The 18052-nt window shown below is 43.0% G+C and overlaps 1 protein-coding gene across 1 annotated transcript in view; it reads right to left on the reverse strand.

The window, feature by feature from the left end:
* The window catches only part of IRAG2 (inositol 1,4,5-triphosphate receptor associated 2), a 71142-nt gene that overhangs the window by 26024 nt on the left and 27066 nt on the right, over positions 1 to 18052 (reverse strand). Inside the window, exons 17-23 of the mRNA XM_074998480.1 lie at positions 13538 to 13701; positions 10856 to 10970; positions 10317 to 10479; positions 8428 to 8489; positions 6471 to 6579; positions 4584 to 4731; positions 3734 to 3815 (exon numbers count right to left, since the gene is read on the reverse strand). Of these exons, the coding sequence (XP_074854581.1) occupies positions 3734 to 3815; positions 4584 to 4731; positions 6471 to 6579; positions 8428 to 8489; positions 10317 to 10479; positions 10856 to 10970; positions 13538 to 13701 (843 nt within the window). The remainder of the gene's footprint in view (positions 1 to 3733; positions 3816 to 4583; positions 4732 to 6470; positions 6580 to 8427; positions 8490 to 10316; positions 10480 to 10855; positions 10971 to 13537; positions 13702 to 18052) is intronic.

Here is an 18052-nt window from a genome sequence, read left to right on the forward strand (position 1 = left end):
TAGGAGGTTTGTGTGGCTTTTATGGTTGCGCATCCCAGTGTATTTAGGGAGGGCATTTCTTTTTAAGTACTTGTGATGAAGACTAGCAATAGTATTGCACTGCATTTCCACATCACTCTGGGTAACGTTACGCTTTCCATCAGATTCATGTTACAATAGTACATATACAACACGCTGTCTCATACAGAGCGGTTTCATGATGTGGGGCAGAGAAAAGACAAAAACACAGCTTTAAATTTTACGAGCATCTCAGTCAATAGCTATAAAATGACAGGTAGACACCTTGTGTTCCTTCATCATTCTATACCAGCAAAGAGAAATTAAGAGAATCCACAGCACACAAAAATGTAGGTGGTGGGGGGGGGAAATCTAATTTCCACTGAAGTAAATAGGAGTCCACCCCACTTAGTCAAGCAATATAGAAAAAAATTGTGTTACTATAGCATAGAAACTGAACATAAAATGAAGGTGAAGAAGAATTTTAACGAGCCTACTCGGAGAACTTTGGGACTCAACAACTCCACCAGATATTAAAAACAATAGCTGGGAGGTGGTGGGAAGGAGGGGAGAGGAAAGACAAAGCACAGAGATAGGAGTGAGCTGCCTAACTCCAAAGTTAAGTCTACACTAGAATCAGAAGTTACTGTTGGAAGAGAGGTTTGACAAAACTTCTGTTGGCAGATCGCATCTACACATAGAGCAGACCAAAAGATCAATCCTCTTTTGTCAACAAAAGGGCCTCCTGGAGCATCTATGCAGCTTTTTTGTCGACAGTTTTGGTCAACAAAATGCATTGTGTGTGTAGATGCTCTACGAGTTTTGTTGACAAAACTCTCCAGTGTAGATGCACCCAACTGACTTTCAGTGGCACTCCATGCCTTTGACAGCCTCCTGTACTACTGGAGTTTCTCAGAGAAACATAGTATTGGTAACCCTCAATTTTACATTTCTGAACATGCTTAGTTTTGTAAGAGTGGTCTAGCAGTAAAAGCGAAGAGAAAACTCTCTATGAACACACATTTTACAGGAAAAAAAGCCTTTATAAGCTTTTCCAACAGAAACAGGCAGCAAAGCCAGCAGTTTTCTGAAGGGATAAGTGAATACGGATCTCTTGATGCTTAGGTACCCAGCCTCATTCCTGCCCAGCCCTGATTTTTAAGGCTATGTAAGCTCAGCTGATTCTGAAAGAAGTGATCCCCTTTCAAGATGTCTTCAGTTGTGCAACCAAAAATGAACATCTTTAACACACACACACACACACACAAAAACACAGACATTAGTGCATATGTTGTTCAGTTTCCTTTCTCCCCCCAACATTAATGTAAGGATCAGTGAGAACAGTTCAGCTCAGTCAGCTGGATATTTCCTCATGCAAATCTACACTATTTATAGTCTTATTTGAATTCTCTCTTGGGTTTAAAGGACGCTACAGTGCTTTGTTTTACTCTAGGGGGAGGAGCAGTAAACTGAAATGGAAAAAAAAAAAAGACTCCAGGGCTTTAGAATGTAGTACTAGCCCAAAAAAATCAAGACCAGAGTAAGACAGACTGCCCCACACATAATGCTGGAATAAATTTAAGACCTGTGACTTCATTACAAAGCAAGGGAGAACACAAATCCATTCCACACCTTCCATCCACATCTAGTTCTTTTCCAAGATTTTAAAAAAAGTTATTAAGAACAGTGGAAACTTCTGGCTTGCAAAGATGAAAAAGCCCCATCACACCCATTAGTGCATGCCAGACACCTGCCTTTAATAGGCTTGACAAAAATCGTGATTTTACAAATGTTCAGGGCACAATTACTACCTGCTACATGCCATATTTTGCTCAGTCATTCTAGAGCAACAAGATAAAGGACTTCAATACAACCCAAACCAAGTGTGAAAAACACAGAAGAACTCCCTAGAGTAGAGATAACCAACTGTCCTCTAGGCCTACTTGTTGTATGGAAATATCGAATATTGCTATTTAACACTCATCCAGGCACTACTTGTGTTGCGAGACAGACTTCTGCTTAAAATTTTATAGAATCCCAGTCTCAAACCCCCTACTCAAGTACCTTTTATCTTACACACACACACACACACACACACACACTTTGTAATAGGACTATGGAGATACTTACATTCTGAAAGGGCTCAGTCTAATCCACACCCCTACAGGTAACCACAGCCTGATCAAAGGCCACAGAGACTTTTCCTATTAATCAAGGACATGCAAATTCTGTTCTGCATCAATTTTGGGCCAGATATGGGACACTGCCCATTGGCCCCTCCTTCAATTCTGACCTGGAATACTGCCCCGGGGAGAAAGGAGGATTATGAACAAAGGGATTCCAACAGAAATGTAGCGGAATCCTACTTAGAGCCAAAAAGGGCAACTGTGGGTATGAAAACGGGAATTACAGAACTGTACAAATGTATGTACAAATACATGTACAAATATGGAGTGTGTCACTGCTTTAAATACACACAGCTGGGTTGTGACTGCCCTGGGGAACAAGGCCCTCTAGATAGCCAAAGCAGCACTACAAGCAGGGCAGTAACAGCGAAAGCAAGCCCACACACCAGCCAGCCAACCAGTGCACTTCAACCCTCCTCACCCAGGTCCTACTAAAGGGGTATGTGACCAAGTGGCTGTCACACACTCCTTTGCTTCACCGCCGCCAATGGATGAGGAGTATTGCAGCTGGCTAGGCCACTCCCAAGCAGGCAAGCCTGAGGTCACCAACTCATTTGCTGCACAAAACAGTTTCATTATTAGCCTGGATTAAGTTGCACTCTCACTTCATGGTGCAGCAGTGGCAGGGAGGGGGAAGGAGGGGCACTGTATTAATCTAACCGGTCAGATGAAAGTTTCACTGAAGTCCATGGGCTAAAATCAAGCTCTCCTTGACACAGCTCGCACCCTTTTCCAAATACCACCACGTCTGGAAAACGCATGGAGAACTGAAGTAATGTTGGCTACTGGTAAACAAGCCGAGAACCAAGGATTTACTCATAATGTTCATCTGTCTCAATACCACCGAAAGGGACAAATGAGGAACATGAATTCTTTTCCTCAGCTTTCAACGCTGAGTGGACAGACAGACACGATCCTGTTGAAATCTAGATGCCAATCTGAACTATTGCATATTGGGTATGGTGTCAACCACCTTGCTTTTCCAGAGCACAGATGGAATGTTTGGAAGATCGTAACAGTGTTCACTGATGCAAGTATATAGAAAGGCAGTCAAATGGGATTAAAAACACATGGAAATGCCTGATAGGGGTTCTTTTGGTTTGGCTGCTGCCTGTCCATTCCCTCCACACACGTGCTGTAGGGAACAGACATCATTTATGTTCTACCAAACAGAGAAAAATCCCTTGTACTGGAAAAAGGAACACTCATTTTAAGATTTCTATACTGAATAAAGAGAACTCTGAGCTGGAGTATGGGATTTCAATACTCCTAAACATTGATCTTTATTTTGACACCACAGGTCAAGTACATTTTTGGAACGTTTTTTTCCTATCACAGCAGTTGAAATGCAGACAAGTGGGACTGTCCCAATAGTAAGTCAGCAGAAAACCACTGACTTCCTAATGGACCAGTTCTCATTTACACAGGGTCTGATCCATTACTGCTATTTTAAAAAGTCAGTGCACAATTGCAAGTAAACACCTACCAGATCCCAAACCCACACCCAAAAGAGAAGAGTCCTTCAGTAACAAAAAAGAGACAGCACTAACCTCAATAAAGAGAGAGTCCATTGTGGCAAGAGAGGCAACAAAACCTGCATGAGTCTGGTTACCAGCAGAGCGTATCTTCCACCTGGCAGCACATATTTGCTTATTGTAATGAGATCACATTTCAACCTGTTCTTTAAAATTACTTGCACGTAGAATAGCCACAGTGTCTTGAGGGCCAATCCCCAGCCTTAACAAACATGAAAATGACGTTGACAGATCATAATAGGGGAAATCACAGGAGATGCTGACCCTTGCAGTCAAACCTAGGCAAAGCAAAGCTCAACTTTCTCAACAAACAGCCAAATCTCATTTTTAAAAAAGGGAGAAATCAGCAGCAGACTTAAGTGTTACACTCCCACAAGTACAAAATCATCACTGGTGCTCTGACAACCGTATAAGTTCTCAATTTTTGGTCAGAGATGGGAAGGGTGAACCGGGGATAGCATATTAGTCTGTGACCTGATTTTCAGTTCCATTCTCAGCCACTGGCTTCCTGAGTGAGCCTACCCTGCACCTAAGTTCCCCCTCACCTCACAGAAGAGGAATAGCACCTCCATACCTCAGAGACACATGGAAGAAAAGCAATTATTAAAGAACTAGAGACTATTTCTATACCGATTAGGACTACACAGATATCCCGATCACCAGCAACACTATTATTTGATCACTAATTCAGAATATAGCAACTCATTCCCTAGCAATGATGCTGTAGTATTAAACAAAGACCACGTTCTTGAAGGTTAACATTATCAGACTATCCTAGGTCAGCTGGAGAGTGGCTGTCTTCAACTCCCCTCAAGAGTCTGTGGTAATCTCCCCCACCCCTCCAAACATGGGTTTGCCATCTTACTTGTGTCCCTCCAGAGTCACGTCCAAAGTAGACCCATTTTTCAGACTCTCTCCTTGAATCCTAGACTGAGCACTGGTTGTAACACTGGTGAGATCGCTACATGTGCGCACTCGTCGATTCAGGTGTAGGATTTCCAAGGCCAGAGCATCTGTTAACAAAGACACAGACTTGGAAATACGAGATGGGTGTCAACATTGAAAGTTAATAGAAGAGAAACAAATCTACACAGCTGATCATCACCGTTTGCCCTCACCCTCGGACAACAAACCTGAGTATACAGCTGTCCTGTTGCATTTGCTTGATCCGTTCATGGGTTATTAGTACATGCTGAGGGAGCCGCAGAGACGTGTAAGCAGACTACAATTGGGATGACATAAATTGGAGTCTATTCTAAAAGGGGAGCATGACCAGCAGTCCAGGGCTGAGCAGTGACCACAGACACTCACATTTGAGCAGTAGAGTCATTTGACAAACTGCAATGCTAGTAGCCAGTCTCTACCTCTCACAGCTGTCAGATATGGCTTTTGAACTGAAGTGGTGCGGTCATGGGGAGGATGGGAACTTGTGAGAGGCAAGGCAGGTGCACATACTGTAGAACGTAATACTGTGCACTACAGACTGTAGATACAAAAGCTTGCTTAAAGCAAGCCTGGGCTCCCATGCAACATGGGCCAGTAGGGAAAGAACAGGAAAGGGAAGAATTACACACACGGCATAACAACATCATCACTCTGCAGAATCAGCACAAAGGCATTATGGGAAGGTAATAGATTGGCTAGATGGAAGCGTACTGGCCCACACTTGGGGGGCATCGTGGCCTGGACTCTCAGGTACAGGCTGAAGCAGGGGATAGATGAAACAGGCATAACTGGGATGTCAAAGCTCATTTTCTGATGCCGTAGACCTCTGGCCCATGTGCAGGAATTACAGGGTGGAGGGCACGCTTTATGTAAATGTGTACCACTTTTGTAAGCATGGATGACAATTGTTTAATATAAAAGGCACTCAAAGTAGTTGTGCACTGCGCGTGCGTACAAGACATTAATGGAAAATATTTGGTAAAATGATTTTGTTCTAACTTACTAAATTTATACAGTGAAAAAAGGTTTTTACAGAAATTATGACATTACAGCAACAGCCCAGAAGGAAAGTGAAAAAACAGTATTTCCTCATCCTCCTCCCTTTCCTGTTGCTAGTAGCCAAGGGCATGCTGGGAAATGTAGTCCCGGCCCCATTCCAGGACCAGCTTTCTAGTAGTGAGCTGGCCAAGGAACTACAGTTTTGAGGGTGCCTTGGGTTGCCCATTCATGTCCAGCAGCCTCCCTTTCCACAAAGCAGCTGGGAAGAAGGGAGAGAAATCAGATCTAGGGGTACTTTCGCACCCTTTGTGTGCCCCCCCCCACATATGGGCCTGGACCAGTCATGTACAACATAAGTTAAACCGCCTCCTCATTAGTGAGAATGATTGATGGTACAGCCATGTGTTTTGTAAAAGAACAGCTTTTCAGTTGCCATTTCCAGTTGTCTATGAGAAGGCTCACAAAGAGAACAGCTATTCTTTAGATCAGGAGGCCAATGGATTCAGCCGGCAAATGCATATCAAGTTTTTCAAGGGCATGATTTATACAGATTAAAGCCAGTGGTAAGTTTTCACCATAGCAAATCAGGCCAGATTCACACCAAGGCAAAGGCAACAGATACTCTGCCATAAGTATCTGGAGAGATAGGTAAAAAATTCCATCTCATTCCTCTTTTAATTCTTTGCTATGCTAGATTTAGAACCATGGTGCATTACAGAAGAGACTTTAAGATTATCCACCAGCTGCTTTGGAAGATAAGGTTACAAAAGGAGGCAAAGCCCACAAAAGCTTAACCAGCAGACCTTACCTAGCAGAGGTGTATGCCACCAGCATGAATATCCAGAGGAGGGCCTTTGGAGCAGTCCTGTGCACTGACTTGCTTCTTGACCCTCAAATTTCTTGAAACAGCAAATTTTCTAATGGAGAAGGCAAAATTTTCTGCGTTGTTATTTAGAGGAGGGCCTAAGGTCACCCATTGTTCAAGGCACTGTACGCACAGAATGCTACCCTGAGGAGCTTACAGTCCAGCAGACAAGACACATGGGGGCTGGGGGACCAGAGGTATAACACAAGCAGAATGGACAAGGTAGTGGTGGTAGATGTGTCAGGTGCTATGTTTTTGCAAAGTTACACTATGTTGTTGCTAGAGGGTTTAGTTAGGAAGGGACAAGCAAAATGGAAAGTGAAGTAAAAGGAAGGGGGACACTAAAGGAGTGGTGAGCAGGACAGGGCAGGGCAGAAGAGGGGAATGAAGCTAAGCTGAAGATGAGGGTGAGAGTAAAGACAACCAGCTAGTCGACAAAGGGCAGACACACTCCAGTGAGGACTGTAGAAATTTGAATGTTTCTGCTTTGATAGCTTCTGCAATTGCTCCTATAGCCTCTGTTCTACAGTATCCCACCCTGGTCCGGCCCTGTCCCCTTCACACCCAGACCCCGTAGAGCAGTGGGGAGAAGTACCATGTGATCTTAGGTTCTTTCAAACAGTATATGCTAGCCATTGTTCGTGAGTCCTCTTACTGCCGAAGGCAAATCAAACAATTAGTATTGGAACAGATTCATGCAGCAGTAGCCATACATCCATGGCAGGGAAGGAAGGAAGGAAGGGAGTACTATTTGACACAGTTTTGAAACAAAGAAAGGACCTGTATTTCAATGGTGACTTCAAGAACTCTCTTCTGAGTCTTCAATTTCTAGTTCTTCTGAGAAGGGTCATTTACCAATAACCTATGTTCTAAAAATAACGAGTTTTTTTTTTTTTTTGGTAAGACACCCACACACAACAGGAGCCCATGTTTTGCATGTGCTTCACATAAGCTGAAACCAGGGACAGCCAATGGAAGAGACACCAAAAAGTACCTTTGCAAAAACACAACTGCCACCAATTTTTGGCACAGCTATGGTCCAATCAGTGTTTTTGCCCCCCCTCTCTGTGATAGGGGGAGAAGACCAACAGTAGCCAGAATCACTCACTTACCTTGCCTTTTACTGTTGCTTGGTTTAAACTGGACAGTGGACTATAGTCAATAGATTCCCCATCTATGCAACTCTGTAGGGATTACAAAGACATTTATAGCAACTGGACAGGAAGAGGTAACTATGCATTGTTACTGCTTGCAGAAGCCATATCGTCGCTTGGAGATATGATTAATGTTCTATCGAAGTAATTCTTACAAGTAAGTTAAATAGGGAACACTTTCTGCTACTACAATTGCCTTCTTTTCCTCTTTGCAAAAGCATAATTTTTACTCATGCAAGTTGTCTCTAACTTGACTCCATTACAAGCTTATGCACATATAGATGTTTTTTGCAGGATTGGGGCCTTAAAGAGAAATGCTTTACTCTGTGTCTTTGGAGAAAGCATAACTTGTGTCAAAATAAAACCAGATCCTTTAGTTCCTGAATAAATAAGGTTATAAACATTTTCCAATAGAAAAACATTGGACTATAGGCAGGCAATGTCCTTTTAACCACATGAGCACCACCACCACCACCACCACCACATCCAATACAGAACCATGCAATGACAACGTCTGGTTCATGGAGCTTTAGGGTAATGTGAGGGGTCCATCCTGATCTGCCACCTATGTTCCTGTCGGCAGCATATTTACATAAATTAAACACTGGGGGTGGGAAGCTTAGTTGTTACAAGAAACAGGCCTGAGATAAGACTTCAGGTAAAGTGAAGCTAGACATTCCCCTAATGTCCTCTGTGCCAGGAAAAATGTTCTCTTCCACCACCAGGAGAGAGAATGGATTTCATACCTGACACAGCAATCCACAAAGTTGCCCCTTAAACAGTTTCTCTCTCAGTGCGTTAGCAATGGCTACAAAGAGACATTTACATATTAATGTATTGCGAAATATAAAGAACCATTTTAGATTCTGTTCTGGCTTCTTTCAGCCTTGTTTTGGCCCATCACACAGACAAGTTAAATTTGCAGTGCAAGCTATTTGTACCTGAAATTTCCATGTATTAAGACTTAAATGGATGCATATGAGACCATATTCCAACATGGGGGACAATAGTGAAAGTGTCCTAGGCTTTGGTCTACTTGGCTTTTCCTTTTTTTAAATAGAGGAAAAGCATGTGAGTGTGTCATTTTTTTTAAATGAGTACAATAGCACTCTAAATAACTGCTCTGAACCAGTGTCACTGGACTCTAGGTTTATGCCTGTGATTCCAGAGCATATTTGAGATTCCCCTCTACCTGGCCCTCCCCTCCCCGAGAGAACATATTTCTGGCTTTATTTTATCTTCTAGAATTGCATGCTGAAGCCCGCAAATGCTTGTAAGAGCAAGGACAGTATTTTTATTTTCTGTCTGCACAGCAACTGCTGCAATAGCACACATACACACACCCTGGCACCAGTGCAATACAAGTAGAAATTAACTGTGTTTTACTTCGTGCTTCATTGCAAAACTCCAACAACAAAACTTGGTTATTCGTAGCTCATTCCTCCTCTTCAGAATCCAGCTCTCAATGGCCATATTGTTTCCCCCAACCCCCACAAGTAGTAGCTGTAGCTCAATGTAGCACTAACAGCTACCTGAGACCCTAAACAGGGGGTAGTTTCTGCTGCCTTTATTACTACCAAATTCCTTCCTCTGCACATAGGTCCAAGGATTTCAATACTGTATCATTAGCACTGCTAACAGTGGGACTACCGGTGGTGAAGCATACTAAGCAGCGAGAGTGGAAGGGTCAGAAACTGGTCTTACGGAACAAAGTCAACTCGGCTGACCACACAAAAGGAAGTACACGTGAAGCAAACATTCATTTTTATCATCAATTCTCAGTCCATAACATCATGAAGAAGTGTCTTTAGAAAGTACTCTGTTCAATAAGAGGCTCCCCAAGGCATTTTAAAGAGAGACTCCTCAAATGGGTAGCCAATGAAGCTCCACTGGCTTCACTTACATTAGGTAGGGAGCTACCCCTCCAATTTTCAATGGGTATTGTGTGTGTTTTATTCTTGGAGTTACATTCCCGCCAGAACCTACCAAGGCAAAGAACATGCAGATTTCCAGTTTCACAGCTCTTCAACGCAGCTAACATAACCAAAGAGTGAACACGAAAGTGAGATTGTTATAAACTATGTGAACAACTGTAAAACCATCTTGGGAAGTTTCTGCAATACAAGGGCAGAATATTCTTAAGGCACCAAGTTTCAGTTAAGTGCTGATGTACACACCTTGGCCTCAGCTCAGCATCTTTCCAGAGTGTGTGCTGGTTTCAGTGGATTGCAGTGGCTATAGTATCTATTCCACAGAAAAAAAATCAGAGGCAGCCAGGCAAGAGGGTTAATTCCCAGTTCACAAGTGGGTGCTTAGGCACAAGAATAGCGTCTTCAGCTACACTGCTCCTCACGCTTTACAAAGGCCTCAGAGAGAAAGCGCCACCTACTGAGTCTCCTTCCCCATATCTTGCAGGCCCCTGGAATTTTGGTTGGAGGTTTCTCTCTGGAGGGCCAACAGCTCCAGTTCTGTCTGTGTAGCTGCACAAGGAAGAACAACTGCAGTGCTCTCAAAAGAAACGACTCCCACCGAGCGCAGCACTACAAAAAGGTCACTGTCTGGCACAGCCTTATCGGATTCTTCCATTATCTAACTGCAGCACAGGGCTAGAAGTGAATATTACGCATACACTTACTTGTCTGCTCGTTAACTTTTTCCTGAAGCGTCTGGCAAGAGCTCATTACAGCCGCATTCATAGCCTGAAGGTTTCTCTGCTCAGAAATGGCCTCCTCTAACACACATTGCAAAGACCCAGCTTCTTCCCAGGCAGAACAAAGGGCGCCATCTCGATCCTTAATCTGAGTGCACACCAATAAAACTTCTCAGCCTTCACTGGCACCAAAAGGTCTCCACTGTTCATGCAAATGAAACTGAAATGTGTTTGTTCTCTCAGGAAATAAGCCCCTATTGAACTTCTGCATTTTTACATTTGGGTGGACTGTGCATGGGAGCTATTTTGAGGGTTTGTTGTTAAGCCACCACAAATATGCAAAGTTGCCTCTTTCATCAGCAAGCTGTTGACACCACCTCCTCAGCTTTTACTTCCTCTGCAAGTCACACAGTTTTGCAGTGCAGCAGTTCCTTCCAACAAAGCACAGTTTCCTATCTGCTTGCAGAGGCATACCAGGCATAGCTCTCTGGTGTGTGAAATATCCATACACTCCCCGCATCTACCTGCTTGCTGGAATCCTCCAACTGTCTGGTAGCTTCTTGGAGCTGGAGACCAAGAGCATCTGCCTGACGGACAGCTTCTTCTTGTTGCTGTTTGACAGCCTCTAGCTCGTGTTGCCTGAAGAGGAGTGCAAGAAAGCAGGACAAGTGTTCCCTGACTGTTCAGAAAAACATGCTGTGAAGCGCAGTACCCAGAGGCTAAGAGAGAATCCACGTTATATTAAAAAGCTTTAACATCATTTAACTTCCTAGACACAAAACACAGGTTTAGAGATTAACCCACTCGGTGAGCAAGGCTGGTTGTGCTCAAATCAGAAGTGCAGGTTTTTCAAGCAACTCAAACCTGTGCTAGGCAAGCCCCGTTTAGAAGAATTCCAATATGGAACCAGAGTAGGAGTTTGCTGCATGAGTACCAAATAGTTTAACCAAGGGTGTGTGTGTGTATATTATATATATATATATTATATATATATATATTTTAAAAGATGACCATCATTTGGGTATATTAAAGAAAAGTAGCAAGAGAGAACTAAAATCAATAGCATTAGTGAAAATATCAAAGGTTGACCCTGTCAGTAGAGTTCACGATCTTGATCGCTGCCTTTAAACAGCTTTAGTCAGTCAAGTACTTGGTGCTTCCAAGGGTGCTTCAGTGAGATTACTGCTCGAAGAGCGACCTGGTCAGGATTGATCTTGCAGGGTTTGATTTCACATACCTAGCAGGGGCATGCAAAAAAAAAAAATCCAAACTATCAGGGCTCAACAGTCAATCCTGGTGGTAGTCATTATTGCAAGGAGTTAGGGAGGTCAATGGGAGAGTTTCTCACCTCAGCCTCACTCGGAGTACAGCCTTATAATCTGGTTTTAGTTATGGTAACTGTATCTGGAACTGACATATCTGTAGCTCTGTATCTAGGATTGACTTCCAGGCTAGCGCAGACCCTGCCCCAAGTGACAGCTACCAATGGGAAGCCAGCACCACACAGGTTCTTGTGATAGAAGGTGGCAGATCCGTGGCGCTTAACAAGTTTATCTTGCGTTGCTGAACAGTGGGTCTGAACTACACCCACCTCATTCTAAACTTATTCCCTCGGTTACAGCAGCACTGGCGGCAGTACCAACTACCACCATTTCTATCAGTGCCCTGAGCTGGGCACTCCACCAGCAGCTGACCCATGCTAGCACTCTACCATTGGTGGGCAATTCAGAAAGACCGAGCATTAGGTTGGGCCAGGAGGATAGTATACTTGCTCAGCAAAAAGGACTCCAAGCCCTGAGAGTGTGCCCAGACAGGAGTGCACGGTAAGGAGTGCATTGTACATGCCAGTTCTCCATGTATATGTAGGGAATACTGAAGAGGCAGGTTAGGCATATTCTTTTCAAGAGGATTTGTGCATGTGTAGTCAACTAGTTAGACAAACTCTTCTGGGTGGAAACTTGGACAGCTGCTTTCCCGAAAGTCTGATGCGAGTTTTACAGCTATGTGCCCTCCGTAGCTGTGTTTAAACCCATGGGCATATCACAAACAAAAACAAGGATAGGGATGTTCTTCTCTAGCCTGCATTTGCCCATTACTCCTATGGGATAACAACCCACTAGGGCTACGTCTACACGTGAAGCCTACATCGAAATAGCTTATTTCGATGTAGCAACATCGAAATAGGCTATTTCGATGAATAACGTCTACACGTCCTCCAGGGCTGGCAATGTCGATGTTCAACTTTGACGTTGCGCGGCACCACATCGAAATAGGCGCTGCGAGGGAATGTCTACATGCCAAAGTAGCACACATCGAAATAAGGGTGCCAGGCACAGCTGCAAACAGGGTCACAGGGCGGACTCAACAGCAAGCCGCTCCCTTAAAGGGCCCCTCCCAGACACAGTTGCACTATACAACACAAGATACACAGAGCCTACAACTGGTTGCAGACCCTGTGCCTGCAGCATGGATCCCCAGCTGCCGCAGCAGCAGCCAGAAGCCCTGGGCTAAGGGCTGCTGCCCACGGTGACCATAGAGCCCCGCAGGGGCTGGAGAGAGAGCATCTCTCAACCCCCCAGCTGATGGCCGCCATGGAGGACCCGGCAATTTCGACGTTGCGGGACGCGGATCGTCTACATGGTCCCTACTTCGACGTTGAACGTCGAAGTAGGGCGCTATTCTGATCCCCTCATGAGGTTAGCGACTTCGACGTCTCGCCGCCTAACGTCGAAGTTAACTTCGAAATAGTGCCCGACGCGTGTAGCCGCGACCGGCGCTATTTCGAAGTTAGTGCCGCTACTTCGAAGTAGCGTGCACGTGTAGACACAGCTTTGGAGTCCAAGTTGTCCTCGCACACTAGGAAACCAAGGCAACATGCTGGCCTGAGTGAGAAATGGTTATGTCTCATATAGAAGATTGTTTCCAGTATGTCTGACAGAGCAGCTTTATACACTGCCAACAGTTCTGCTTATTTAGTGGTTGCACCTGCACAGCATGCAGTTCACTAACTGTTAAGTCTGTGGTCTGCCTGATGCTTGAGAGGAGGAGTCTCTAAAATGATGCAGTCTTACTCGGCACACTGAGGATAAAAACATTTGAACAGATCTGCTCACAAAAGCAGCACGTGATTAGTTTTCACATTCCTAAGTAGTCCTGTTCAAGTGCCATATAACATTTATATGGGGTGAGGGGAGAGTAAGAGGTACCTGGAGGAGAGTTCTTTCCGGAAATGAAGCTGCTCTGTTCTTAATCTCCTCAGGTTTCCTGCCATTCTAACAAACTCTTTATCCAGGGATTCTCTGTGTTCTTCTAAGAGGTGGAGCTTTTTAATCCAGCAATTTCTCTTCTCTTCTAGCACTTGCTTCAGGTCCTATTCATTTTTAAAGTTAAAAATGCCACATGGTTATAAGAGTGAAGTGTAAGATTTACTGAACATCACTGACAGAGATTAACATCAGCAGAAACAGCTTCTCCCTATCCTCCATCCCTTAGTAGTCCAATACTTCTCCATATATTAGACTGCCAGCAATAAGTAAACAAGGAGGGACTTCACACAACATTGAGAGCTGTTGGAAGAGGAAAGATAGATAAGGACACGTTATATAAAATAGGTTAATCTGTAGAGCTTTTTGGGAAGTTGGTTTTCATATAAGTTTTTCAAAAGGAAGTAAACATTTTTGCAGAGAAACCATCTCCTTCAAAACCTTCCATTTGAAATTAAAAAATACTTCTCAAATAAAAAGTTAAGTTCAGACTTCAAACATCACTGTCACCAGGTTTTCTTTTGTCTTAAAAAAAAAAAAAAAAAAACTTACAGGGAAGGGGAAGAGGAGAAACAAGAAGAACTACCAAAAATTCTTTTGGAAAGAAAATAAATTGTATTCATAAAGAAAAATTCTCATTCCAAAGAAAATTGTAGAGCAAAAATGAAAAAATATTAACAAGTGTTTGTTTTAAAAACTGGGGAATATATCGACTCCCTATACCAGTCCTAATAATCACCCACACAGACAAGCTTTCTGGATAGTCAGAGCACACCATCATACATTATTTTATAACCATTTATGGCTTCACATTAGGTGGAGAGACAAGCAGAGAGTGAAAGACTGAATTCTAGCATCATGGAAATAAGTTCAGTTACAGCAATTAGAGTGTTTCAGGGTACAGTTCATACAAACTTGTACCAGATTTAACCCCGCTAACATTCGGGTTAATGTTATTTAGTTTTCCTGAGGCTTAACTGGTCAAGAGAACAAGTTCTTTTGGCTGGCAGCACTGTTTTTGAAGAACCAACACCATATGGCAGTGAGCATGCATTGTAGACCGACGGGTACGGTATCTCTTACATGACTAGCAAGTCTGCTGTTCAACCCCACCTGAATACTTCCCTCCCGCAGGAACAGTTTGTTATACGTCCACTGCTTCTCAGGTGGTTTGGTTGAGTGCAGCTAGGATTTGCCTTTTATTACTGCAATTTATAACTTGAGGTCATGGTGGGGAGGCAAACCTTTTGCGTGGGTACTCTTTCAACAGTTTAAAAACACAGAGCTTACAGGAAGCTAACGGCAGGGTATGGACACTAGTAACTTGGGGGGGAAAAAGCAATTGTCTGTTAGTACATGGAACGGGAAAGATCTGCTAGATTGAAACTGCTTAATATCCAAGGACATTCAAAACCAAATAGAGCTAAAGTTATTTAAAAATACAATAGAATTGGAAGTAAGATGCAATGTTATTAACAGCCAGGAGAAGCAGCTATTGAAGATTTAACTAAGGGATGTAGTAAATTCTCTGTCACTTGGGGCCTAAAATCACTTGTCTTAGTACTCAATATAATTCACTTCAACCACAAGTTATTGGAGTCTATATTGGCCCCTTTCTGTACAGCGAAAACTGTTCTAGGGATTACTGAATTAAATTCTTTTGGCTTTTGCTATATTCAAGGCCAGACTAGATGAAGAACAGGAGTGATCTTTGAACATAGATCTAGAAATACCTATGATATCTGTCACCTTTAGAGGGACAACTTCTCTTATCAGTTGAGTACTTATGGGTTCAGAGAAGTTTTAGCAACCTGTTTGTCTAACATCCTAAATAGAAGTCACAACCTAGTTCACCACTCCATTCCTTCTTTGTTAGGAAGGCTTTAGAAGAGGAAGTTTATGACAGATTTTCAGAAGTAAGAGATTAAATTCCTGAACAAAACCCAGAAAGCACTTGTATAAAGTAGTAATCTTGCTTTCTCTTCCTGAAGAGACAGGCTGATATAGAACATCTTCAATAATGAGGTGCTAAAGCAAGAAGGAATGAGATGGACCATGGCGAAGGCTGTAGAAGCATGACCAGGTCTGCCAATAGAGGGGTGGAAGAGAAGGAAAGGGCCAGTTGCCCCCACCCACCCCTGGCATTTCAGTGGGGTCCAGAACTCTGGCTGTCACTGCTGAAGTCGCAGTAGTTGCTGTTGGAGTTCCAGATCCTTTCAAAAGCCCACAGAGCACTGTGCTGCAACTCTGCTTGTGGCTGAGGGAACGTGGGAGAGAGCCAGAGCTAGCTGCCCTAAGCCCCACCCCTTCCACTCTTGGCCCTATCCCTTCCAGGGATGAGGAGCCACCCCTCCCGCATCTTGTCCCCAAGCCTGTGGTGGCTGTCCGTGCTGCTGAGTGCAAGACCAGCATACCTGGTGCCATTTTAAGATTTAAATACAATAAGACTAGCATCACAGATAGCCAGGATACAGTAATGGCTTCCTTTCAAAGGAACTCTGATGAGGAAATTACTACCCTAAATAAATAAGAAGGAACTGAATTGGAAGGACAGTTGTGCAGTGTTATCTAGTTCTTGAAAGCCCAAAAACACGCTTTAGGCTAATTCCAGTTGTTTAATGAGTGATTTGCTCTTTAGTATTTTTACATAATTCTACTAGTGCTAACAAGTTCCAGTTAACATGTACTCTAACAAAATAAAAAATTTAATGCCTCAGACAGTTACACGCATGTAGCAAATTAAGCCTTTCAGAAGAGCAACCCAGTTTTTGCTTTGTGTTTCAAGAGGAAGGGGCAGAAGTGGTTAGTAATACTGCTAACTTATTCCTTGTTCTTGAAAGATGACTTGCAACAATTATTGTGAAACAGGTAACCACATTCAGTATGTTTGTTCCTTCCTGAGGTGTCTTCTAAATAAAGCTGATTTTATATCACAATAGTTTCAATTAAAGGATTAAACAATCATGTCAAATTTCTAGGATGTCTCCCATTCAGATCCAATAGTATGATCTATAAAGCTGACTGCGCAACATGAATCTGAACATCTATGTACCGGTTGACCCTTATTTGGCACCCTCAGGACTTGACCAGTGCTAGATGAGATAATTTGCTGGGCCTCAGGAAGTCAATGTTGTCTAGCATGTTACCAACACTTCCACTGCTTGCTGGAATCTTAGAAAACATTAGGGGTAAATCATAGCTAGATAACAGCACAGAACACGGAGCCAGTATTTGTGGCTGTAAACAAACTTTATGGGATCATGGGAAACTTGGCTACACCCATGGGAAGTAGTTGTCTGGCTAACTAAAATCATGCCAGATTAGAGAGTTTCTACATGTAGTAACGTGCTTGGAAAACATGATTTGTCACTCTGAGTACTACCCGTTAAATTCCTGGTGATAGCAGAGCTCTGACTAGTTCTTAATTTAAGTAGTTCCCAGACACACCACAAAAAATGGGAAGGCCTGAACACCCACATTTAAAAAAAAAAAGTCACAGAACAAATGGGCAGCATTAGGGGAGCTGGAACAAGAATGGTTCCAACCGATGTGGAATATGCTTAGCTTTCTGTAAGATAAGAATGGCAAGGTTATCATTACAGCTAGTTACACACATTTTGCTGGAAACTGAGAAAGCCTGATTTTCATTTATATTTCCCATAATATTGTGATAAAAACCTTAAAAAGAAAAATAGTTTTCAACACGAACTAGCGTTTCTTTTTGTTCAAAAGCCCAGCAAGTTGTGGGGTTTTTTTTGTTTTTGTTTTTGAATGAGCACATGCACAGCCTGTTCCAGTCATACTCAACCACTCATAGATTGCCAGGGTCCTGCCTACGTTGTTCTGGCTAGGTGAAGACTGTATGGCCAATGAAGGGGAAGAGAAGCCAACTGGCCTCTTCTCTAGAGTGCACACTTCTGAAGCCCAATCATACTTAGATAATCTCGCTTCTGAACCTTCCATTAACAAGCTAAAAAATAAGTACATAGCTTAAATAACCCAATACACCTCTCTCTACAAGTAGTACAGTAAATTCTTTCATATCCCACCTTCTATCACCCAGAACTCTCAGATAACTGGCATTTTAACCATAAGTGAATGTTAGTTACTTTTTCCATAAATACAGGATACTGAAAGTAAATACAAATAAACACAGCCAATCTAGTGTAAGTTTACAGTGTATAGTACTCCTGTTCTTGGTGAATAAAGTACTTGCAAACATTTTTGTTTGTGTCTCAATATCTATTCTTGTTTTTCCTTCAGTGTCACGCGTTGCTAGGTATACCTCTATTATCCAGAGTATTTGAATAGCCGGCAGCCTCCCTGCCCGGGGCTGCCATTTATGAATGAGTTTACTGTATTATAAAATTTAGGGCTTGTCTACAGCTAAAATATTCTTCTGGTATAGCACTTCAGAGAAGATGGAACCTACACTTACTAGAGAGGGTATTTTGTGTC

Source organism: Carettochelys insculpta, chromosome 1, assembly GCF_033958435.1.
Source record: "Carettochelys insculpta isolate YL-2023 chromosome 1, ASM3395843v1, whole genome shotgun sequence".
Classification (NCBI taxonomy): Eukaryota; Metazoa; Chordata; order Testudines; family Carettochelyidae; genus Carettochelys; species Carettochelys insculpta.